The sequence below is a fragment of the Triturus cristatus genome, chromosome 7 (assembly GCF_964204655.1).
Source record: "Triturus cristatus chromosome 7, aTriCri1.1, whole genome shotgun sequence".
Lineage (NCBI taxonomy): Eukaryota > Metazoa > Chordata > Amphibia > Caudata > Salamandridae > Triturus > Triturus cristatus.
This window is the reverse complement of record NC_140590.1, coordinates 374,115,312-374,139,489: the sequence shown is the minus strand read 5'-3', so window position 1 is coordinate 374,139,489 and position 24,178 is coordinate 374,115,312. Positions and strand designations below refer to the sequence as shown.

General features: G+C 47.9%; 1 protein-coding gene across 1 annotated transcript in view; it reads left to right on the top strand.

Annotated features, from left to right (window-relative positions):
• Positions 1-23,516: 23,516 nt before the first annotated feature.
• ATG12 (autophagy related 12) overlaps positions 23,517-24,178 on the top strand; it is a 29,011-nt gene continuing 28,349 nt past the window's right edge. The window contains exon 1 of the mRNA XM_085616548.1: positions 23,517-23,707. Coding sequence (XP_085472674.1) covers positions 23,569-23,707 — 139 coding nt within the window. The 5' untranslated portion in view covers positions 23,517-23,568. The remainder of the gene's footprint in view (positions 23,708-24,178) is intronic.

The window sequence follows — 24,178 nt, the reverse complement described above, 5'->3', positions numbered from 1 at the left end:
ATATGTAGCCTTCCTCCCACTAAAGGTTACAATCTACTACTAAAGATTAAAAAAAACAGTTGACGCGGCGTTTCGGTGTTTGGTTCAATGGTTTCACCTTCTTCAGGACCAAGAATTTTCATAAAATCTTAATTGTGCGATAGATTATGTTTTTATCAATTGCATAATCTTGTAGGGGCACCTTTTTCAACAACTTTATGGTCTCAACATAGGGTGCTATTAAGCTATAGTTGCTTTACTTAATATCCGTTGACGCCACCGTCTTGTGATTTAAGGTGGAGGAATGATATCAGTCCAGATTCCTTTATATATGGGATTCTATTCGAATGGCAGAGCAGGCACTTTATGCGTTTCAATCATGGCTTTTTTAGGGAACTTGTATTGTTACGGACTCCTCGTAGTGCCGTTTTTTTTTTGCTCTATGTGTATGTTGGCGGCCTCCAACATACACACAGAGCAAAAAAATACGATACGATCAATTACTCTTAGGAACTATTTGGCCAGTGAGAAGCCTTTTTTTCTGCATATACGCTTTTACTTGGGAACGTTTGTCTTTTTGTCCACTAGTATACCTCGTCCCTATAAACACTAAGGGGTACCTCCCTTTTCTTTGTTGGATCTTAGGGAAAGAAAAGCATTATCACTCGGCATAAACCTGTGGGCATAAACATGTGACAGTTTCAGAGTGTCGTGCCCCCGATTGGGGCGAACTGTGTTTATGTTGGCGAGGCCTATTGCCCCATATGTTTTATTGCATAATATTGTTGCCAATGCTAACCTGTCTAGGCCTAATGCAATTATGCCCATAAGGTTGATTCCTAATGTATTTCTCCCAATGCATTGATGCTAATAAGGTTTTTGGCATGCCCACTGCTGATGGTGTTTTGGCAAATGTGTTGATGCTTATTGATAATGCCTCATGCGTGAAGCCTCATTTTAATATGACTATGCCTGATGCCTTACACTGTTGGTAGGCCTAATGCTCACATGTTTATGCCCACAGGTTTATGCCCAGTGCTAATGCTTTTCTTTCCCTAAGGCCTGCACTGCTGGTTTTATGCATACTGGGCCTAGGATTCATGCATCATGCATTTATGCTCATGACGATGTCTCATGTGATGCTTTATGTTTATGCTTAAGGCTAGTTGCACTGTGGCTAAGTGTCTGATCTGCCCAGGAGGTACTGGCTGCTTTACGTTTATTACTGAGACTCGCATTTATTCTACCTGTGCTTGTGAGGACTCTGGCAGCGGCCCGATTGGGGCTGCCCTATAAATAATCCCCATGTAAAGTACTACCCAGTGCCGGTTGGCACAATCTATATGCACCTGTGATGGTTCTACAACGTGTTCTGCATAATACATATGCTGTTTTTCTCACCTAAACTGGTGTGGTCTCTTTTTGTAGTGTGCCTCGTGTGTCGCCTGTGTGTGCTGCGTGGATGCTTTACACATTTCCTCCGGAGTTTGGCCCACCCGCTCTGCACCACGCTACCCCGTGGCTAACATTGGTGTTCAGCGGTGGGATAGGACTTGTGTTTGCGCAGTACCACAGCGACAACGGGTTGCACTGCAAACTGAGTATTTAAAATAATCACAGGTTTTGGGGATTATTGTTTCTGATTTTGTTGCGCCCTGAAAATGTCATTTTGAATTGCGCACTCCTGAAGGCAGCTCTTGCACCTAGGTCCCTTGTCTTGCACTGTATCTTGGTGTCTTGCCAAAATGGAATCTGCCTTTGAGTTTGACCATCTGTTCAAGTACAGTGTGTTGGAGTTGAGGGGGTTTTGTGAGGAGAGAGATATAATGATACATGGGTCAGACACCAAGCCAGCCCTTCAGGGATTCCTGATTCAATGCAAGAGGATGAATGGGACCGTGAGCACTATGAGCAAGAGAGGGCCCTGGCCGTATGCCAGGAGGGTGGCCCTAAGGATCCTGAACAGGAGGGAGAAAATGACAGGGCGGGGACGCCAGTAAGTTGTGAGGACACCATAGACAGGGAGTCCCGTGCTGGGTCCAGACCCGGGGGCACTGCTCCATCCCTTTCCCTGTCCCCAGAGGAGTGGGTAGATAGGAGGGAAGAAAGGGAGCACCAGCTGGCTTTGGAGAGGCTCAGGTTAGAGCACGCCAAGGAGATAGCACAGCTGAGGGTGCAAGAGAAAAAGCTGGAGACTGAAAAGGTCCTTGCACAGGAAAGGATGGCTGAGGCTGAAAGGGCCTTTGCCAGGGAGAGACTAGCTCAGGAGGGTAGGTTGTCCCCTGAGAGTGTTTTCAGGAGTCTGGATTCACCAGTGAGGGTGGGATCCAGTGGTGGCAGCGAGAGTGATTCCAGTGTGGGAAGCCCAGAAGATGGTGCCTGGTCCCCAGGAGGAGGGGGGCAGGTTGGAATTTAGGGGCAGCAAGAAACTGTCCCATCAGTCTTGGTGGGAGTATGTGGACGTGTGTTGGACCGCACTGGAGAAGTGGATGGAGTGTGGCGCGGTGATCGATTGGGAAGGGCTATTCCATCGGATTATCAGGGAGCACGTGCTAAGGAGTTGTTTTCCCAGGTTGCGCCAACACCTGTTGCAGTGTAGGTTCTCTGACCCCAGGGAGCTTGCACGGGAGGCAGACCTTTGGGTGAGTGCCAGGGTGTCTGAGGAGGCATTGGGGAGTGATCCTGAAGAGAGTGGTGCAGGGATCTTCCAACCCAGCAAGGTGGGAGAGGTGCTGAATAGCCCAGCTAGGTCCCAGGGAAGTGAGAGGGTTGTAGGGCCTCACGTCCTATCTACAGGAAGGAGTGAGATGGGGAGGTGTCCCGAGGTGCCCCAACCGCAGTCTCAGGGCCTGGAGAGTTCCATAAGGGAGCCCCAGGTTGGGAGCCTAGGCTGTCCTGAAGTGCCGTCCAGTGAAGGGGATCTCCTATTGTCAGGAGAACCAGGGGCGTCTGTAATCAGAGCTCCAGAGGTTCAGGGGACTGCTCAGTCACAGGGTTTTGATCCTGGGCTAGGATGCCAGGTTCAGGGGCTGTCTGACCTGAAGGGAGGGGCACTTGTAATCAAGGTCCCTACTGGTTTGACTTCCAGGGGTACTTCTCCAGGTGGGAGGGTGCGGAACTCTGGGAGGGGGTGCAGAGGGAGGAAGGTCTCGCCTCTGGCACCAGCTCAGCCACAGGGCTTAGATCCTGGGTTGGGAGGCCGGGGACAGGTACTGCCTGACCTGGCGGGTGAGACATCTGTAAGCAGTGTCCCCCCAGAATTGTCTTCCAGTGGTACTTCTCCAGGTGGGAGGGTATGGAACTCTGGGAGGGGGTGCAGAGGGAGGGAGGTCTCGCCTCTGGCACAGGTGCAGCCTTAGGGTTTAGACCCTAGGTTGGTGAATCAGTTGCAGGGTGAAGGCTCTGGACTGGGGAGAGAGTGGTGGTCTGAGGGTGCCTCGCATGGGAGGAGGGGTGTATATGTAGAGCAGTAGAGATGCCATGTGCTCAGACTGAGGGTGGACTTGACTGAGAGGGGACACTCTGCCAGGTGGTACCGCCGCAAGGGCCTGTGTGCTGGCTCCTGTGCCCATCTGTACCCCTCTGCTGTCCACAGGGCCACTGAGAGACTGGAGTGGAGACTGCTGTGCTAGCAGGATTGCCATCGTAATGGAGGATGACTGTTCCCAGGAACTGCTGCTTCATTTTTGGGTGAGCTGCCCTGCTGCTTGCTGATCCTGCCCTGCATTACCTGTCTCCTGGCCTCTAGTGCCTTGTGAGCGCTTCATTTCAAGTGACTGGGCTCCTCCTGCTGTCTAGCGCCTTGTGAGGTCTGCAGCGCTATCCCAGCCCCCAAGGACTTTCCTGCTTCTTAGCGCCTTGTGGGCACTATTGTCTACATTGCCAGAGAAGAGGAGCACTGTCTGTGGGCCTCTCTAGCGCCTGGTGAGCGCTGCCTCCAGCACCTGCCCAAGAGAAGAAGGTGCGTGGGACATGCTGCGCATGCTGCCAGGGAGAGCTGGTTATTTTCAATACAGCGCTGTGCTGCTAAAGCACTATATATCCAATTCCCCGCATTTTTGCTGCAGCTTGATTCTGTGGGACCCTGACGGCATTCCTGGGACCTAGCGCCTCGTGGGCACTACTGTCTTGTGTGGGACTTGGGATCCTCACCAGCTCCCTAGCGCCTTGAAGGCACTATTTTCTTGGTTGCCAGAGGAGGAGTGACGCCTGTAGCGCTGTGCTGTCAAAGCGCTATATTTGGTGGTCTGTACTTCAAAGAGGTGAGGAGCTGAAGCCTGCAGCGCTGTGCTGCCAGAGCGCTACTTTATTCTGGGGGACCCTGGACTTGGGAGGACTCTAGCGCCTCGTGAGCGCTACAGCTGTGCCTCAGAAGGAGGCGAGGAGCGTGGGTGCTACTTTACTGTGTGCTGTATCTCAACCCCCCCAAGGAGAAGGCCTGTGGGACTCCCCACCTTATTGCCAGAGAGAGCCCTCCAGCCACCGAAGAAGCGGGAGCAGTGCGTGCTCCATTCCGGCTGCCCCCATCGCCTGCCAGCAGGAAGGGGCCCGGTGCCCAGAGATTGTGCAAGGTCTCCAGAGAGCCCGGTCAGTAGGGCTCAGTCCCAGCTTGGTGGGGGTGGTGTCGGGGCACATTGTCGGTGCTCGTCTCCCCCCAGTGCCACTCTGAGGGCACCGTGGTGCCCGTGCTGACCTTACAGCAGCCCCGTCTGACAGCGGGCAGCTGCAACCTTGGGGAGCACTGTGAATTTCAGGGGTCCCGGAGTTGGGCTCCCAATTGCGCAGTGGTGCCAGTGCTTGTTTTTGGGCCTGACTCCCAGCTGCCCTGCGAGTGCGCAGGCAGCTGCAACGTATTGGGGGGCATTGTACTCCTCAGGACTCATGCATCATGCATTTATGCTCATGAAAATGTCTCATGCGATGCTTTATGTTTATGCTTAAGGCTAGTTGCACAGTGGCTAAGTGCCTGATCTGGCCAGGAGGTACTGGTTGCTTTACGTTTATTACTGAGACTCGCATTTATTCTACTTGTGCTTGTGATGACTCTGGCAGCGGCCCGATTGGCGCTGCCCTGTACATAAACCCCATGTAAAGTACTACCCAATGCCGGTTGGCACAATGTATATGCACCTGTGATGGTTCTACAACATGTTCCTCATAATACATATGCTGTTTTTCTCACCTAAATTGGTGTGGTCTGTTTTTGTAGTGGGCCTCGTGTGTCGCCTGTGTGTGGTGCGTGGATGCTTTACACATTTCCTCCGGAGTTTGGCACACCCGCTCTGCACCACGCTACCCCATGTCTAACACTGTCCATCAACACCGCCTTAAATGCCTGGTCAGGAATCGGGTGTGTCCTCAGAGGGACGTATGTGGGAAGTGTTGGGTGTCATGCATGAGGGAAAGGGAGCTGCTACAGTCTTGTGGCTGCAGACGCTGTGCTGCTCTTGGGCATGTCTGCGGTGCAGAAGAGTGCAGTGCTGATAGGGACACGCTTGTTGATGCAGTGTTTCTCAAGTTGGAAACGCTGTATGTCTCACACCGGTGATTGGCTTACTAGTGGGGCCCACAGTGGTGTGAGGGAGGGCACTGAATCAATGGAAGAGGGCGACAAGGGTCGGACAAGCAGCGCCGAGATCTGTATTGTTCTGTAGCATTCCAAACCCAGGCCATTATGCAGATGTATAAATAATCCAAGTTTGGAGAAAGTAGCAGAGTTTTGCCATCTGAACGCTGACGGATCAACTGCTTTCTGATCAGTTGCAGCACAGGTATTTTAATAGGGGACAGACAACCCGAGATATATGCATATTAGATGTTTATAGCTGGGCTGACTTCGTTGGCCAGCCAGGCTGGAACACTGCATTCTCCTCCTGAAGCAGTCCCATGATTTCAATGGCCACACCGAAACATGCTGTCTTCCCTTGAAGAGTGCATGAAAATGGCATCAGATTTTAACATTTGTTGTTATATTTAGTGTTATTTTTCAGGTGTTTTTCTTCACTTCCCATTAAGGCAGGTAGGTAGCTCAGTGGGTTGAGCACTGGTTGCTGAGACTTGTGTGCAACCTGCCGGTGACAGATTCTAATCCTGCCATGGCCTATTATTCTTATTACCACAGATGAGTAGCCTAGTACTGAATAATACAATCTTGTGTAAGTTCTTAGAAGCAATCCTGCACACACTATGAGCTACATGTACGATTGCAGGAGGGATCTTTGTCATCCTTCCCAGCTATGGAAGGGTCTCCGCCTCCGGAAGTGCCAGGTGCACCAGGTGACGGGTAGAGCGGAAGTCTAGCGGGTACTGGCACCCAACGTCTGTAAACAACACTGCTCTGAAAAGGCACCAGCACAAACAAAACAAGACCACTGTGTTACATTGATGAAAGTTCTCTCACAGGTAAGTAATCCAGGAGCCGTAGGTATAATTTAGTAGGTTTATTAATAATAAGATAGATCGTAAAGAAGGCCCCACCGGGAGCAGCATCCAGCTGCTCACCCCTTCTCACTCAAACTGACCACACTTCCAACCATGCATTCACGAACATTCCGATGACATCACACACACAGGCTGAGCAGCAGGGAAAAGGAGAAGACAAGAATATAACACATCTCCCTCCTTTAAAACAATGAAAACAAAAGAATACAAGAGAAAATAAACACAGTAAGCCCTGATGATGACAAGGTCAGGATTTCAAATAAGCATAAACAAGAATGAATGAATGACTATAAATAAAATGTTGGAATATCAATACAGCACAATGTAAGAACTCAAACAGTGGAGAATAAGTTAAAATGGTATGATTAATAACATCACGCCCAAATAACAAAACACCACTCCCACTAAATTCAAAAGAAAGATAGGACGTCACATCTCGCACAAAACATGAAAAGAGGCACAATATCACCTAGCATGAAACCAATGCAAAAACAATACATGACAATACAATCCAACAATTCAATGCAGAAACCTCACATGACAACTCACCTGACAATAACCAATGCAAAAACATCACATGACAATACAATCCAACAATTCAATGCAGAAACCTCACATGACAACTCACCTGACAATAACCAATGCAAAAACATCACATGACAATCCAATCCAACAATTCAATGCAGAAACCCCACATGACGACTTATCTGATAATAACCAATGTAAAAACACCATATGACAATACAATTCAACAGTTCAAGCTGACACACAAAAACATCACATAACCACCATCCCTCATCCAAACCAAAAATACCCAAAATATCACAAATCATGCCAGTTGGCCAGACCAGCACAAAAAGCGATAAACAGGGAACCGAAGCTAAAAGAAATGGCGCCCCAAAGAATAACAAAGACAGGAACGCAGTATTTCTAAACTAAGCAACACACAGCATGGGGTATAAGACTCCTCAAAACACGTAGGTTAAATGACTATTCAAACATATGCCAAGGCAAAACACACTTTAAAAGGTACTTGACCCCCAACGCATGGGGTACGCGACTCCCCGAAACGCACACCTAGACAAAACACATAACACACTTTAAAGGGTATTTGACCCCCGAAACGCACGGCTAGGCAAAACACACTTTAAGGGGTACATGACTCCCCAGCGCTCACAGGATACATGACACCCTGAAACGCACGCCTAGACAAAACACATAACACACTTTAAAGGGTATCTGACCCCCGAAACGCACGCCTAGGCAAAACACACTTTAAGGGGTACATGACTCCCCAGCGCTCACTGGATACATGACTCCCTGAAACGCACGCCTAAACAAAACACATAACACACTTTAAAGGGTATTTGACCCCCGAAACGCACGCCTAGGCAAAACACACTTTAAAGGGTACATGACTCCCCTAAAATACACATGCGCACACTAACAAATTGAACAAGGTGTGTAAATACATTACGACAAGTATTCAGCAAATATGGCACACATAACATGTTGAAAACTTGACTCTGTATCAACAAAACATAAGTGAAAAACTCCATACCGCAGATAACAGCTCATTAATTTAGGAAAAACACATGGCAGGCACAACTATATGCATAGACAGAGGCTACCCACTAGAAAAGGCAACACAATACACTTAAAATAATTAAAGTAGACACCGTTGTCACAAAAGCACAGTGAGATTCGTGCTTGGCAACATAACTGAAATAAATAAAGCAGTCACTGTTGACATATAAGCTGCTCTACTTCTTCTAAAGCGTAAATTAAAATTTGACACGAAAAAATTACCGCGGATTTCCAGTGGTTCCATCTTTTGAAAAAGTTGCGTAGAAATTGACACGAACACTGGCAGGTAAGTAATCCATTTGTCATAGGTATAATTAAGTAGGTTTATTAGTAATAAGATAGATGGTGAAGAAGGCCCCACCGGGAGCAGCATCCAGCTGCTCAGCCCTTCTCACTCAAACTGACCACACTTCAAACCATGCATTCACGAACATTCCGATGACATCACACACACAGGCTGAGCAGCAGGGAAGGAGAAGACAAGAATATAACACACTGTTCACGAGCCCAGCTGCAAACAAACTGAAGACGACTTATGGAAGTCAATGCGTTTTATTCGACAGTCTGTGTTCCAAAAAAGGTCGAGATTTTTCATGATTTTTAACAAGCGGTCGTCAGCGTGTGGGCTCCGGATTCATCCTTATTTGTTAAGTTGTATATTTTGTATGAAACGGGGTTTCACCGACTTCATAGCGCTTTGATACCCTACAGACGCTGAGCATCAACATCAATCCAAAAAATATAGAAGTGCAGATTATATTGCCACCAAAGGCAAAATTCTCAGACGATTACATCTGAAAATGTAAGCAATCTCAGCGTGATCAAAATATTTGTTCTTCATACCAATGGAATCAGACTGAAGTTTGTGACAAGATCTCCACGAAAATGTGATTTGGGTGTTTTTATTCAAAAAGAAAATGTTCGAAACAAGGAGGCCTATTCACCAAGTTAACCTTTTAAAATAGATTGTATTCAAGCTAGGTGTTTTCAGTAAACAGATGTAACTTCCTTTTTGTGTTGTAATCGTAATTTTGGCGTTTGTAGAAAAAAGTGTCACCTGTCACTTGGAAGTAGAAGGCTTGCTTTGAAAAACACGTATTATCGAAGCCAGTAGGTCTCGCCTTTGAGAATTGTTGGCTTTGCCAATGTTTGTTAGCCATGATGTAAAGCATCCCAAACACTGAGCTGCATCATTAAATAAGACGGGGGGAAAAACACCAATGACGCCAGGCATCGGTATCGTTTTGTAGGCGTGTGACATAACATAACGTATTTGAAAAGCACACGCCCGCGCACCATTACCTATGTTACTATTTCAAGGGCACTCGCAGCTTGTTCACTCTTTTGTGGCCCGTACAAGCCCCTTCTAGCTTAATTCACTAATCTAGCTACCCCTGTCTATCAGTGGCACCTAAAGTATCTGTAGATGTCGTAGCACCTAGGATAATGTGCAGGGCCGGTTTGGCCGTACCGGGCACCGGGCAATCCCTCGGTGCGCTGCTCGGGTGGGGGCCGGTTTTGGACCCCTGGGGGCCGTTTTCGTTACAGGGCCGTCACAAAATCGGCCGAAACCCGGCCCTGGCAAAGAGCTTGGTGACACCCCCCCACCCCCGGGGAGGGGGGCCGGCCGAGCACTTTGCCAGGGCCGGTTGTGGTTCCCAGTCCGGCCCTGATAATGTGCTGCATGGCTCAATACTTACAAGGTCCCAAAGGCGAGACCTATTGGCTCTGCCAATGCTTGTTAGTCATGCCATAAGCATGCGCTGTGTAAGGGGTGTGTGTGATTTAATTCAATATTTTGAAGAAGGCAAGGTAGAGTACGGTGATTTATTAGTGCCACAAAAATGCCAGTGTTTCCATCGGCGAGACGCCGATTTCCAAAGAAAACATTAACATCTCCGTTTGAAAGGGAAAAGTTTCGGCTTTATGTGTGAATATTTTCGGCATCTGCTGGGCACTGCAGGAAAAACTTAGGGGCATATTATCAAGGAAAGGCGTTAAGATTATCGCCGCTTTAGCGTCAGAAAACTGCCGCTAAAGCGGCGATAATGGGCTTGTTAATATGCCCTTGTGAATTCCCATAGAAGCCCATATTCCGGTGTGAACATGGGCTTCTATGGGAGTTCTCAAGGGCATAGTATCAAGCCCATTATAGCCGCTTTAGCGGCAGTTTTCTGGCGCTAAAGCGGCAATAATCTTAACTAAAGCGGTGATAATTTTTACGCCATGCTTGATAATATGCCCCCAATTTATGTAACATGACTCGTATTTGGCAAATTAGTTTGTGGTATGAACGTTTTAAATGGCTGTTTTTTAAGCGCATCACACAAGTATTTACGTCCAAGCGCAGTGCAGGACTGTTGGCTCTATTATCAAGTTTAACGAGGCTACTGGATTTAACGATTAGGGTACATACAAAGGTGAGATGGTTTAGCTAACCAAAATGTAGCCGAAGAGGTCATGTGTGAGTCATCTTCCCTGTAAGACACGTCATTAATACATGCCATCAACCAACTCAACAGTGAAGGCCCTTCCTTGCGTCAGCTAAGTATAAATATGTTCGTTTGATTTGGTGAACATTTAACCATAAAAAAACTCAAAAATACATATACAAAAAACCAATCCATCATAAACATATAAATCACCAGGCGTGGAAAAATGCAAGTATCCAAATATATATTATCATCATGTATATGAATATTGAGAATTCGTGATTAGTAGATAGTAACAAGCAGAGTCGAACTGGGACAAAAATTTGACTGGGACACCAAAATAAAAGTTGCCCCCATTAGCGAGCAAGAGAGATGAAAATGTGGCCTGCATTTGAAAATCAGGGAAGTTTTGAACTTATAAAGGCATGCTGTAGGGGTATTTTTCAAGTTGGGTGGGGGGGCTGCATGCGTTTGTGTTTGCTGCAGCGAGTGCTTGTGACAACAATATCATTGACATCAACAGGAAAAAAAAACGCCCCACCTGGCCATAAAACACGCCAACAAACTGCTAAAATAAACGGCCCACCCACTCATTTGTGAGACTGGCCCATCGGACACTGCCTGATTGCCTTAGGCCAGTTTGACCCTGGTAACAAATACATCCATTGGGTGGTGTGTGGAGAGACGCACACGTGTATTCTTGCATTAATATCACAATGGCTGTGACTGGCTCTAGGGACGGCTTTATCTGAAAGCTTATCGGAGAAGGTGCCCGCCCCCCATTGTGTCTTAATGGTCCAATCCAAAGATCTGCTCCTGTCCTAAACAGCAGAGCATTGTCATTCCGCGAAGGGGTGGGAGTGTGAAGATAGCACATTTATGCAAAACACCATTCTTTGCATTTTTTCCAGATTGAGCGCTATCTCGATTAGTTCCAGCTGCGAACGATGAGCACCCGAGAATTCACTGGAAGAGGCCAATTGGTAGACCAAGGGGTTGAGACTTTTGATTTCAGACCGCTGTCTCCGCGAGGGTGGGCTTTGGCCAATCTCAGGACAGCTGCTTTGGATAAATAATTCTACCGCCTCTTATTACAGTGTTGTAAACTTGAATGTAGCCCCTTAATCTCCGCTACCCTACATCGCCTCTGTGTGGAGAGAACGCTACTCAACGTACAGTGTTAATTACGAACAGGCCGGCCATACGTGAAGGTGGATGACACGTGTGTTCTGCCCCGTGTGGGATGTTCAAAATAGTCAACGTTGTCCTAGTGCCTCCACCTGGGGTTTAGTCTGCACAGCTCCTCCGCATTCCTGTCGGACAACCTCAGGTTCTAGGCATGCACGCGAGCTGTGCGGGAGGGCGCGAGCTGTGCGCGAGCAGGGTGGAGGAGCGCGAGCAGGCGTGGGCCATCTCCAGTGAGACACGCGTTGGCCATGCATTGACCGCGCGGCCCCGAAAGTGACGTGGCTGCACTGCTGCGTAAATGAAAGTGATCTTATTAATGAGAAGGAGCGGGATGCGCTCTGTGGTAGGAGAGAGGTGGCGCGCACGACGGCAAAAAGGGAAAGCAGGCTGGCGAATGGTGTGTGATGTGCGCGCACCATGACGAGAGAGGAAAGCCAGATGGTGCCTCCGCTCGTCATTGTGCACGTAACCGCACCGTCTATGCCAGCCAAAAAGCTTTGGTCGCATTTCTAAAGCCCCCACTCACTAAGGTGCCGATTCCGATCCTGTAAAACCCGGGTACGAACCGTCGGACAGAGCATTTTCTCCGTCCGACTCGTACCCGGGAAAACACCTTCCAAACCCGCAAGTACGATTCGTACAGAAACACCATTTCCGTACAAATCATAAAAAACACCGACCGGCTAAAACATACCCACAATTCGGATCCGGGACACCGTGGACGTGACGTCCGGACGGAGTCAGGCAGCGTTTCACGAACCAGCAAGTACGATCCGTGCCCACGTCACTCCGCACGGATTATATTTTACGGCAGCCAAAAACTGCCGGGAAATCAGGACGACGCGCAGAAGGAGCACCTGTACGCGACGGACAGCCATGGACCCCAACCTACGTGTCATCCCGGCCCTCATAGCAGTCCACCTGGTGTACAGGAACCGACGCAGACGGCGCAGAAGGTCAGAACAACACCCAGGGGCAAAGGGGGGGGCAGGGGCAGGAAACATAACCCCCACCCAAGTTAAAAATCATACATGCCCTGTATATACCTGACCCCCAGGGCCTGGTCACTTCGGGGGGCGGGGGCGTCTCCACCAAGGCCTGCGTCCGCCACAACGGAAGTCGACATGGACGCGAACCGGCAACACAACAATTGTGGTACGCACCGTACCCACGCCTTAAGAGCGTGGGTACGGGTCGTACCACGCCCACCCCTACGTCACCCCAACAATGGTGGTACGGCCCGTACCCACGTCCCAAAGGCATGGGTACGGGCCGTACCGCCATTGTTGGGGTGACGTAGGGGTGGGCGTGGTACGACCCGTACCCATGCCTTTGGGACGTGGGTACGGGCCGTACCGCCATTGTTGGGGTGCCGTTGGGGTACGGCCCTAAGGGCGTGGGTACGAGTCGTACCACGCCCACCCCTACATCACCCCAACAGAGCTCTGCGCCCCCTCTGGGAGCTCAGCCTCGGACCCGTCAGCGTCATAGTTGGTGGTGGGACTGGACAGGTCCTCCGCCTCACTCCCCTCGGCCTCCGTGCCACTCGCTGCGCAAGACTCGCCAGCAGTGGTGGCACCGGTGCTGGATCCCTCCTCAAGGTCCGTGCCAGTGTCTCCCTCGGTTTCCCCTGACGATGCTGTAGGCAAGGTGAAGAGACAGGAAATAATCAGACACCTGTATACATATGACACATGAGTCAAAACTACATAGGCCACAGTGCAGAGCATGAAAAGCAACATGAGTAACATCTACAATACTACGCACATGTGTAGGCCCTGCACCACACAGTGGGTTGACCCACCATGCCACAGAGAAACAATGGAGAGCATGACACAACAGCAAATAACTTGATATCAAATGAGACAGAGGAGCTAGTATCTGGGGACAGTCGAGCACAGCATCTGGACTACACACCGTTGCCAAAAAAGGGATGAGCAGGAACCATGTCTGTTAACTTTTGGCACATGCATGCTTAGCAAATACATTAAACCATGCCCAACATGACTGGGTCACTGCATGTTGAGTGTATGTCCAGACAATCATCACACACAGGCCAGACCTGGCAAGGAGACATACGGTTTGGACATGTAGGCCTTGCCCGCACAAACACCCCCCTACCTGAGACAATGTGATTGAGACAGAGGAAGTACTTACACCTCGTACTCGGGGATTAAAAAAATGCCCTACAATAAATCCTGATTGTACACGAACTACCCCTTGTGCGCCTGACCACACATATAATTGAAAAACAACCATCATCAGATAGTCGTACCAAGACACACAGGCACTGGCCACTGTGAGTATGCACAAACCAAATTGGGTCACCCTGTCAAGTGGACACATGTAGCACACTTAACGTAAATACAAATGAGGCCAGGGTACAATGCCACAGAGCCCAACCTATGCTGAAGACACAGAGAATGTCCACACTGTTGGCTGACACACATGATACCTAGGAAAAGGTGCCCCAGGGGACTGTAGTGGCCACACTCCTCCATGGTCCTGTATGGATATGACTGCAACAGAAGCGACCGTCCCTGCACTATGCATATCTCACACTCATGCACATCATGTCTGAGGGCACAACATTGGTCATGCATGCTGTAAGGCAGTACACTTTTAAGACACACTCCTTTGTCGGGACTCAGCAGTAGTGCCAACTAACATGGACCCCACAATGACTGAACTGGCCAGGGCACAGGCAAGCTCACAACACATGTAACACACCCCCCCCACACATGATGTTGCAAGCATTGGGCACTTGGATTAACTGCCAGCCTAGATAACCTTGTGCAAGAGTGACTACCCACAGACCCGGGAACACATGTCAAGGAGGGGAAGGGAGGAAGAACAGCACATGTTGACTTTGTGGAACAGGATATGCACTGCACATATAAACCCTGGCAGTGCATCCATGCGACTGCGCACTTCCAAAAGCTGGTGACACACAACAAACACACATGTACCTACCCCCTTCCTTCTGCTGCTTCTCCAGTAAGCGCCTATCCAAGTCAGGGGAGACCACCGCCAGCACACGCTTCATGATGTGGGTCAGACGCCGGCGCCCACGGTTCTTCTTCCCTTCTGGTGAGTCCCCCAGCAGGACCCGGGCGATCCTCCTGGTCCAGTACCGGATATCCTGCTAGCGCTTCCTCACCTGGGCCAGGCGCCGCTTCCGACCCTCCACGACCTCACGGCAATGACGGCTTGCCTCCAAATCTCCCCCTTGGCATAGGCGCCTACCTGTGAGGATGACAAAGTGAGACAACTTAAATATACATGCTACATGTCACAGAGACACACATTAGAACAATTTGGCTGGTTTGAACAGGGCATAGTATGCAGCAGACTCATTGCACCTTTGTCATAGGGACATTATCCTCTGGGGAAGGCAAAATGCACTACGTGGCATTGAAAGTACACAGGTGGAATGAGGGGTGCGACACAATCAATGATCATGGCTCACACTGTGCATCACAAGCTACACCAGGATTATGTACAGCACCTCACAGCAGTCACATGCCCAGGCCACTGACGAAACCTCAGCAGAGTACACAGACACACACAGGCACAGGACAATCACCTGCCATTGGCAACTGCGGGTACAAACCTCACTCTGCACATGTGCCACTTGACTGGGGGGTGTCAGCTCAGCTGTCTCCTCTTCCCGTCCTTGTTGAGGTCCGAGCCTACTTAACAAGTCACGGCCCCCGTTTCGCGGGAGCCGTTCGTAGTCAGAGGAAGTCTGGTGTGCTTTTGAACTTGGACGATACTTCTCTTTGTGACACACGTCTTGGAGCAGAGAGCGGAACTTTGTCACTGTGCGCAGACTGTGGGAGGACTTACCGGACGGGACTGCGAGGACCAGCAGCCCCGTAACTCAGCTCAGCTATCTCCTCTTCCCGCCCTTGTTGAGGTCTGAGCCTACTTAACGACTCACGGCCCCCGCTTCGCGGGAGCCGTTCGTAGTCAGAGGAAGTCTGGTGTGCTTTTGAACTTGGCCGATACTTCTCTTTGTGACACACGTCTTGGAGCAGAGAGCGGAACTTTGTCACTGTGCGCAGACTGTGGGAGGACTTACCGGACGGGACTGCGAGGACCAGCAGCCCCGTAACTCAGCTCAGCTGTCTCCTCTTCCCGCCCTTGTTGAGGTCCGAGCCTACTTAACGACTCACGGCCCCCGCTTCGCGGGAGCCGTTCGTAGTCAGAGGAAGTCTGGTGTGCTCTTGAACTTGGCCGATACTTCTCTTTGTGACACACGTCTTGGAGCAGAGAGCGGAACTTTGTCACTGTGCGCAGACTGTGGGAGGACTTACCGGACGGGACTGCGAGGACCAGCAGCCCCGTAACTCAGATCAGCTATCTCCTCTTCCCGCCCTTGTTGAGGTCTGAGCCTACTTAACGACTCACGGCCCCCGCTTCGCGGGAGCCGTTCGTAGTCAGAGGAAGTCTGGTGTGCTTTTGAACTTGGCCGATACTTCTCTTTGTGACACACGTCTTGGAGCAGAGAGCGGAACTGTGTCACTGTGCGCAGACTGTGGGAGGACTTATCGGATGGGACTGCGAGGACCAGCAGCCCCGTAATTCAGCTCAGCTGTCTCCTCTTACCGCCCTTGTTGAGGTCCGAGCCTACTTAACGACTCACGGCCCCCGCTTCGCGGGAGCCGTTCGTAGTCAGAGGAAGTCTGGTGTGCTTTTGAACTTGGCCGATACTTCTCTTTGTGACACACGTCTTGGAGCAGAGAGCGGAACTTTGTCACTGTGCGCAGACTGTGGGAGGACTTACCGGATGGGACTGCGAGGACCAGCAGCCCCGTAACTCAGCTCAGATGTCTCCTCTTCCCGCCCTTGTTGAGGTCCGAGCCTACTTAACGACTCACGGCCCCCGCTTCGCGGGAGCCGTTCGTAGTCAGAGGAAGTCTGGTGTGCTTTTGAACTTGGCCGATACTTCTCTTTGTGACACACGTCTTGGAACAGAGAGCGGAACTTTGTCACTGTGCGCAGACTGTGGAAGGACTTTCCGGACGGGACTGCGAGGACCAGCAGCCCCGTAACTCAGCTCAGCTGTCTCCTCTTCCCACCCTTGTTGAGGTCCGAGCCTACTTAACGACTCACGGCCCCCGCTTCGCGGGAGCCGTTCGCAGTCAGAGGAAGTCTGGTGTACTTTTGAACTTGGCCGATACTTCTCTTTGTGACACACGTCTTGGAGCAGAGAGCGGAACTTTGTCACTGTGCGCAGACTGTGGGAGGACTTACCGGACGGGACTGCAAGGACCAGCAGCCCTGTAACTCAGCTCAGCTGTCTCCTCTTCCCGCCCTTGTTGATGATTGTATAAAAGTAAACAAGCATCCCGCTACGCGGTCACGCGCCGGGAGAAGCCCGGGACAAGGGCGGGACCGTTTGTGGCCGTTCGTGGACGGCAGAGGACGGGACGGGCCCTGCCCCTAACGTTGGGCTTGTTTTAAGTTATTGGGGGGTGTTACCAGCGTGATACTTTATTTACCGTTTACTCATATTGGTTTAATAGTTCCATTGTTGTGGGATAATGAACCCCTCCCCGGGACGTTCAGGACATAAGTCTCCCTATAGGGGTTCAATCTCTGGGACATTAGATACATTTCTAATTAGAGCGTCTTCGCTATTAGCTCATGAAATAGAACTTACGGAGAGGAGACTGTCGTTGGATATTGTTGCCGATAAACGCTCCTCATTGGGTTCCATTAGACATGCTAATTCCCCTAATCCCCCGCTTACAATTACACCTGGCATATCAGCTGATCCCATGATAGGTAGTGGGAGTTTTTCATCCTCGACTGAGAAAATATTAGAAACTACGCAAAGGTGTTATCCTATCTCTGAGGAGGAAGGCATGCCTAGCAGTAGGACTTTATGTCGCCCTAATAGCCTAAATTCATCAGTCCTTCCCACCCCACTATCTCCAGTCCGAACTAGATCGACCTCTGTTATTAAGCAGGGTCTTTCTAAGTCATCCCTCGCTATCACCGCGAAGAGGGCTTGCTCTAAAAAGAAAAGGGGGAAGGTAAATGATTTGGGAATGCTGTCTAAAAACCGCAAACTTAACCCCCCAAAATGTAAACCTGTAGCACCTGTTAGCCGAGGCCAAGGGGAGGTGTTGTATGAAGATCCGCCTAACCCCCTGGCGTCGGCTGACAAAGAGCTAAATAAGCTGAATGATGATTTTTGGCATAGACTAGATGTAATGTTAAATAAATCTGTCTCACCGATTTATGATACATTAGATCGTATTGAAAATAGGATCTCTTGCCTTGAATTGGCTACTGCCTCTCTTCAAACTAGATCTGATTTGCGGGGCGGAGCCAATTTAAGTGTTCAGAAATCAACACCCTGCATTCAAGAGGGTCCACTTGTAAACGAAGGGTTAGCCCCTCCACTACAGGTTACCCAGCTACCTTCTGATATACCATCAGGTCAACCTGTTAATAGGGTGCAGTCTAGCTTGTCTGGTGAGATGGACGGGACCGGGTTCGGGTCTGGAAGTAAGGTCAATACTACTGGATCAATAGGGCATCGGGGCCTTCAAAATCCAGTCCCAGTAGATGGAAGGCAATTTTTAAATCTTCCGCCTGAATCGACCCCTTATGTTGTTGTTCTTACAGGTGTCCCCAAATTGACTAATGGGAAACGGGAGGAGTATCTGGATCTAAAACACAAGTGTATTCATTGGCTTAACCAATATAGGCCATTACCAATGTCGGTTTTAGCAGAAATCATCTTTGCACGCCAGGTAGATTGGGTGGGTCCTAAAGTTAAATCGGTAGAGGGAGACTGTGTTGTCCTAAACTTTAGAGATAGAAGGGCCGTGGAGCATATTTGCGCCTGGCCCACTAATAACTCAGTCTCCCACATTAATTCTTTACCTCTTACATTCTTTTACCCACCCCTATGCCAAAACAGGAGTTGTCTGCGTCCGCCTATACCAGGAATTTTTGCTGATAGATTGGATGCAGGTATTCCTCTATTTATCCGGTTTGAAGGTCTGTCGGGCATGGAAGACTGTGATTGACGGTCTACCGTTCTCCAGAGAGTTAATTGATATGAATATTATTAAACCTTTGGGAGGACGTGATGATAAACTGGTTACGAAGAAAGTGGGTTCTCCCTCTGAGCTGGGGACTACTAATGTTGATACTCCAGCTCGGAGAGTGGAGGCCGTCCCATCGGTTGTAGGCGAAGATACGGTCCCTGGTTTGATAACAGGTTCCACCTTTATTAAGAACGTACTTACGCCTTTAGGTTCGTTGTCCCAGACACATCTTGTTCGTTCTGGTCTTACTGGCACTGGCTATTATCTAGCCACCTGGAATATTGCCGGGTGGCATCGCAAACTGGATATATTGGGCTGGAGGGAGTTTGTCGGTTGTTGTGACTTACTTTGTATGCAGGAAACTTGGTGTAAAGATCAAATTAACATTGATGGGTTTGTTTCCTTTAATCTCCCTGCCCAGGAATCCGTGTCAGGCCGTGCGAAGGGTGGTCTTCTAATTTTATTGTCAATCAAACTCCCGGTGGTTGTTAAGGCTTATGAAACGATTGGATATCACTCCCAAGTGTTGTGGTTACAGCAAGAGCATGGCCGCAATGTCCTGATTATCAACTATTATAACAACTTATTTAACAAGGCGCGAACATTTGCGGTTATGGAATTAATGGGTGCTCTTGATAAACTATGCTCTGATAATCCCATTAATTTTGATTTTATTTGGGTGGGCGATTTTAATACCCCTCTTTGTCCCCTATCTTTAACAGAGGCCTGTGGGTACGCTGCTGCTGACAGTGTTGATCCGGAGGTCCATTTTCCACACAAACCTTTGGAGAGATATTGAACTCTTGTTATGGCTAAATATGATCTGGCAGTATTACAGAGCGTTAAAGATGATCAGGGCAACCCCGTCCCTACTTTCACGGGTAGGGGCGTTGGTACTGTTATTGATCATTTAGTTATTTCAGCGAATATTGCTCCTTTTTGTGGAACCCCGGTGACTTTGGACCTATCTGTTAGCGATCACAATTCTATTATCCTATGTTTGTCCTTATGGGGTTATAGGAAACAGGGGCCTGAAACCACTGTTAATGATGTTGTCCTAAGTAGGCCCAATGGCTACAGGATTAAGTGGACTGCCACTAACTCAGATACGTACCTGAAAAGAATTGTTACTCTCTGTTTATCGGAGATAAGTATGTGTCTTGAAGTTAAGGTTGGTCACCTAGGTATTCTACAATGCTTTAGTAAAATTAATTATATCATTAATAAAGTTCTCACTACTTCCAACATAAAGCCACGTAATCAGAACCATGGGTGGTTTGACAAGGCTTGTACCAAGGCTCTACAGAAGTTAAAGAAAGCTCTTTCGTGTAGACCTCGGAATAGGCCTTCAATCATTAATCTCAGGATAGCCTACAAGGAGCAGTTAAAGCGTAGGAAATGTGAACTCCAGGCTGAAGCGTGGGACAAATTGACGGCTGCGGTGGAGCTATCTAATAGCAAGCTCTTTTGGGATACCGTCAATAGTCCTTTCTTAAGGAATGACAATGTCCGGATTATTACCTCCCAAGTAAGTAAGGAAAGCTGGGTCCTCCATTTTTCATCCATTTTTAACCATAGTGACACATCCTGTATGCCTAGTCAACCTGTTGTCATATGGCCTATCATCCCACTTAATATTACTCCTTCTGAAGTAGTACTTGCTTTAAGATGCAGCAAAGGTGGGAAAGCTCCTGGGCCAGACGGAGTGCCTATCGACCTTTATAAAGCCGATACAGTTATATGGGCCCGGTCTTATCTAATATTTTTAATGCAGCTGTAGAGGAAGCGATTCCGCTGACCTGGGGGGAATCCATAATAATCCCCATATATAAAAAGGGACTTAGATCAGCAGCCAAAAACTACCGCCCTATTTCTCTTCTAGACTCTTCATTAAAAACGATGAGCCGGGTTTTGTTATTTAGATTAGAGGAATGGGCAGAGGATAAGGGGATTTTGGCCCAATCTCAATATGGGTTCAGGAAAGGTAGGGGAACCTTGGAACAATGCGTAAACTTAGATCTTATTATTGGGAAATATACACGTGCAAAGCAGGGATCCCTTTTTCTCTGCTTTGCCGATCTTAGTTGCGCATTCGATTTGGTTGACCATGGTTTACTCTGGTCAACCCTTTTGGACCTAGGTGCCCCACAGGCTATTATTTTCTTTTTGGCACGACTTTATGCTAAATTGTCTGCTAAAATACGATATGGTCAAGAAGGTGAATGTACAAGTCAAATTTCGGTGAGTCTCGGCATTAGGCAAGGCTGCGTGTTGGCACCCCTCCTTTTTTCTCTTTTTATCAACGCCATTGAAGCCGTTCTAAAAAAGGTTAATTGTGATGCCCCGCAAATCGATGGTCAGGAGGTACCTGTGTTGCTCTATGCTGACGACACGGTTCTCCTATCGAGAACTCCCATCGGTTTACAAAAACTAATGAATAAATTCTCTGATTTTATAAAGGAAAGGAAATTAAAACTAAATAATTCCAAGACCTTTGTTTTACCATGTGGCCGTAAAATAAGGAACTTGAGATCCTTCCATATTGAGAATCAAGAAATTCTCTTAGTAAACAAGTTTTGTTACCTTGGCATCATGTTTTCAAATAACGGCATGTGGCATGAAGAAATTTTAAATGTTAAAGCGAAAATGGCCAGATGCGCTTAAGGCGTTTTTAAATTTGCAATTAAACTGGGGGATCGCCGCATATTTGATATGTTACACATCTATAACAATAAGTGTGTTTCGGCAGCGCTCTATGGCGCTGGGGTTTGGGGCTATTGCCCTCATGGAGAGCTTCAGATTGAGGAAAATGCTTTTTTTTTAAAGTTATTATGTCTCCCCTCGTCCGCTTCTACCTCATTAATCCATAGTAAATTGGGGTTGAATTACTTGTCTGATTTGGTAGAGTTGAAACCACTAATGTTATGGAGGTCGATATGGATGAAGGAAGAGACTGGGTTTAACAAAAGCATTATTAAGGACTGTCTCTCTCTAGACAAATATTTGCAAATCCCATGGTTAAAATATGTGGTTACTGCTTTCAAGGATTTTTACAAGGTGAATATCCTAGAAAATCCAAATTATGCGTCCGATCTGCCAAAGTTTGATTTCAAACAAACCTTTTTAAGGGAGAAAGCCCAACGTCGCCATTCTAAGAATATTCAACTGGCAACCGTGGCTTTTTATTATTCACAGGAGCTCACTGTAGGGTTTCAATCATACCTTTCTCAAGTTAGTAGACCTTTGCATCGATTCGTATTGATTCGATTGAGATTAGGTATTGTTCACCATCTGGTGTCCTTTCCATCAATAAGAAAATACCCTACTGTCCTTTGTCCATGTGACGGAGTCACTAAACAGAGTGCCACACATTTTCTCCTTACATGTGATTTGTATAGGCATTTGCGTATTGCCTATCTGAAACCACTTTTTAAGAAACACGGGTCTCGTACTTTGAAATCTGCCCTGAACCTGTTGTTTTCTTTAAAAGAGATAGACATATGCTTTTTTACTGCCACGTTTATTCTTGAATCTATAGCTGCCAGAAAAAGTATGGTCTTTCAACTTACTTGATTGGGTGCTGATTATCAGATTTTATAAATTTGTATATTTTATTTTCTTAAATTGTACCTGACTTAATTTGGATAGTAAGTTTTATATTTGTTATCTTGTGCTTTTATGATTGTACTTTTAATAATCGAATAAAGCTTACTTTGACTGATTGACTGAGTAAACTTTTGAAAGTGGGGGGAGCAGCAGGAGCATACACCACTGTCACAATTATTACCGCCCGGCAGGTCTTGGCTGGCTAGGGAGTCAGCAGAGGAGAGAAATATAGACCAAAGCTTCTGTGTGGCGAGGGAGGCGCCAAGACCTCTCAGGAAATGCTTGCAGTCGATCAACGCAGGCTCCGATGCTCCGCAGAAAACAGCGCATACATCTATAGTCATATAAAGTGGACCGAGCTCGCTCCGAATGAGCGCCGCGGTCCACTCCCTGTACCCACTACACAAAACAATGCACCGCCTGGCGACACCCGCTTAAAATGAGGCGACTGCACACTCATTAAAGCACAATTCAAATGAAACTATTTCAAGATCTCAAAAAAGTTGACTGCGAAAAGCAGCGCCAGTTGTAATAGAATGAGAAGATCAAACACCAATAATGATGATAATTGTACATCAAAAGTAATTTAACAATGAAAAATGACAATAATGCATGACGAGGCGGCCACCAAAGGCGGCGTCACTCACATTCATCGCGAACAACACAAGTAATAAGAAAGCAAAAGTCACTTAACTGGCTGCATAAGCAAAGAAAAAGGAAGAGAAGATTGCCGTTACAATACATATAGGGATATCTGGACTGTGATTTGAGCACAAGATGGTGTCAGACTGAGAGTTCATGGAAAGGTAGTTTTTAAGTTTATTGTACTGTAATTGACTATGTTTTTGATGCAGGATAGATAGAGAAGCGTAATCGAAGCGCCTGGTCCTGATACAGAATTAGTCTTCATCTAAACATTTTCACAACCTGAGAATTTCCAAAAAAGTGAGCGCTCTTGACTCGGCCCCTCCATGGAATACAGAATGCACACATTCATCCCATGGGCACTGCTTCAATACTATTTGATGGATCGCTAGCGGCATCTTTTCTAATTGAAAAAATCTATTCCGGTTTACTATCGGCTAAAGCTGTTCTTATGACATCTCGGCTAGGCTGGAAAGACAAATTCTAAGCATGGTGGGCGGGCGTAACTGTAGTCAACACTTTTGACGCAAGAAACGGAAACACGTTTCTCGCCATCTTGGATGCTGGCGGCTGCATCAGACGATACGATAGTTCCCTCCTACTCTTTGCCAGATGTCAAGATGGCGGAAGCAACGAAGAACCTAGAACTTTCACCTGGAGAGGTATCAGCTGACGCTCCCGAGGTGACAACGGAGCCTCTGCCAAGCGCTGCTCTCTCGCCTACCACAGAGGAAACCGTCAGTGAGACTAAGAAGAAAAGTAAGGCTGTTCGCGGTGATGATCGCGCAGGCACGCCAGTGAAGGGAGCTCTACTTCCTAGTTCATTAAAGGGAAGGCGGGGCTTAGTTTCTAGATTGGCAGCATCTGTAGCCAATTCGAGTGGATGCTAATGTTATTAAACTAGTTGGTGGGTAATGCAGAAGAACTAAATGTACTAAGAAGCTTGAAAATAGAAGAAGGACACAATATAAGTGAGACGCTCCCCGGGTTTTAAAGGACTGGAAGGATTTTTGGAAATACTTTTCATTACTATTGGTTTGAGCGTTCCGACATGTATTTATTAATGAAGAGAGGTCGATAGGCAAATATGAACTCCTGAGATATATGGCATGAACCTGCGATTGGTGCTCAAAACGATATGGCAACAAGTACAATTGTTTTTAGAACCAAAAAGCGACAGGACAAGTAGTAATTACCCACAGGTACAAGAATTACTGAATAGATACCTTA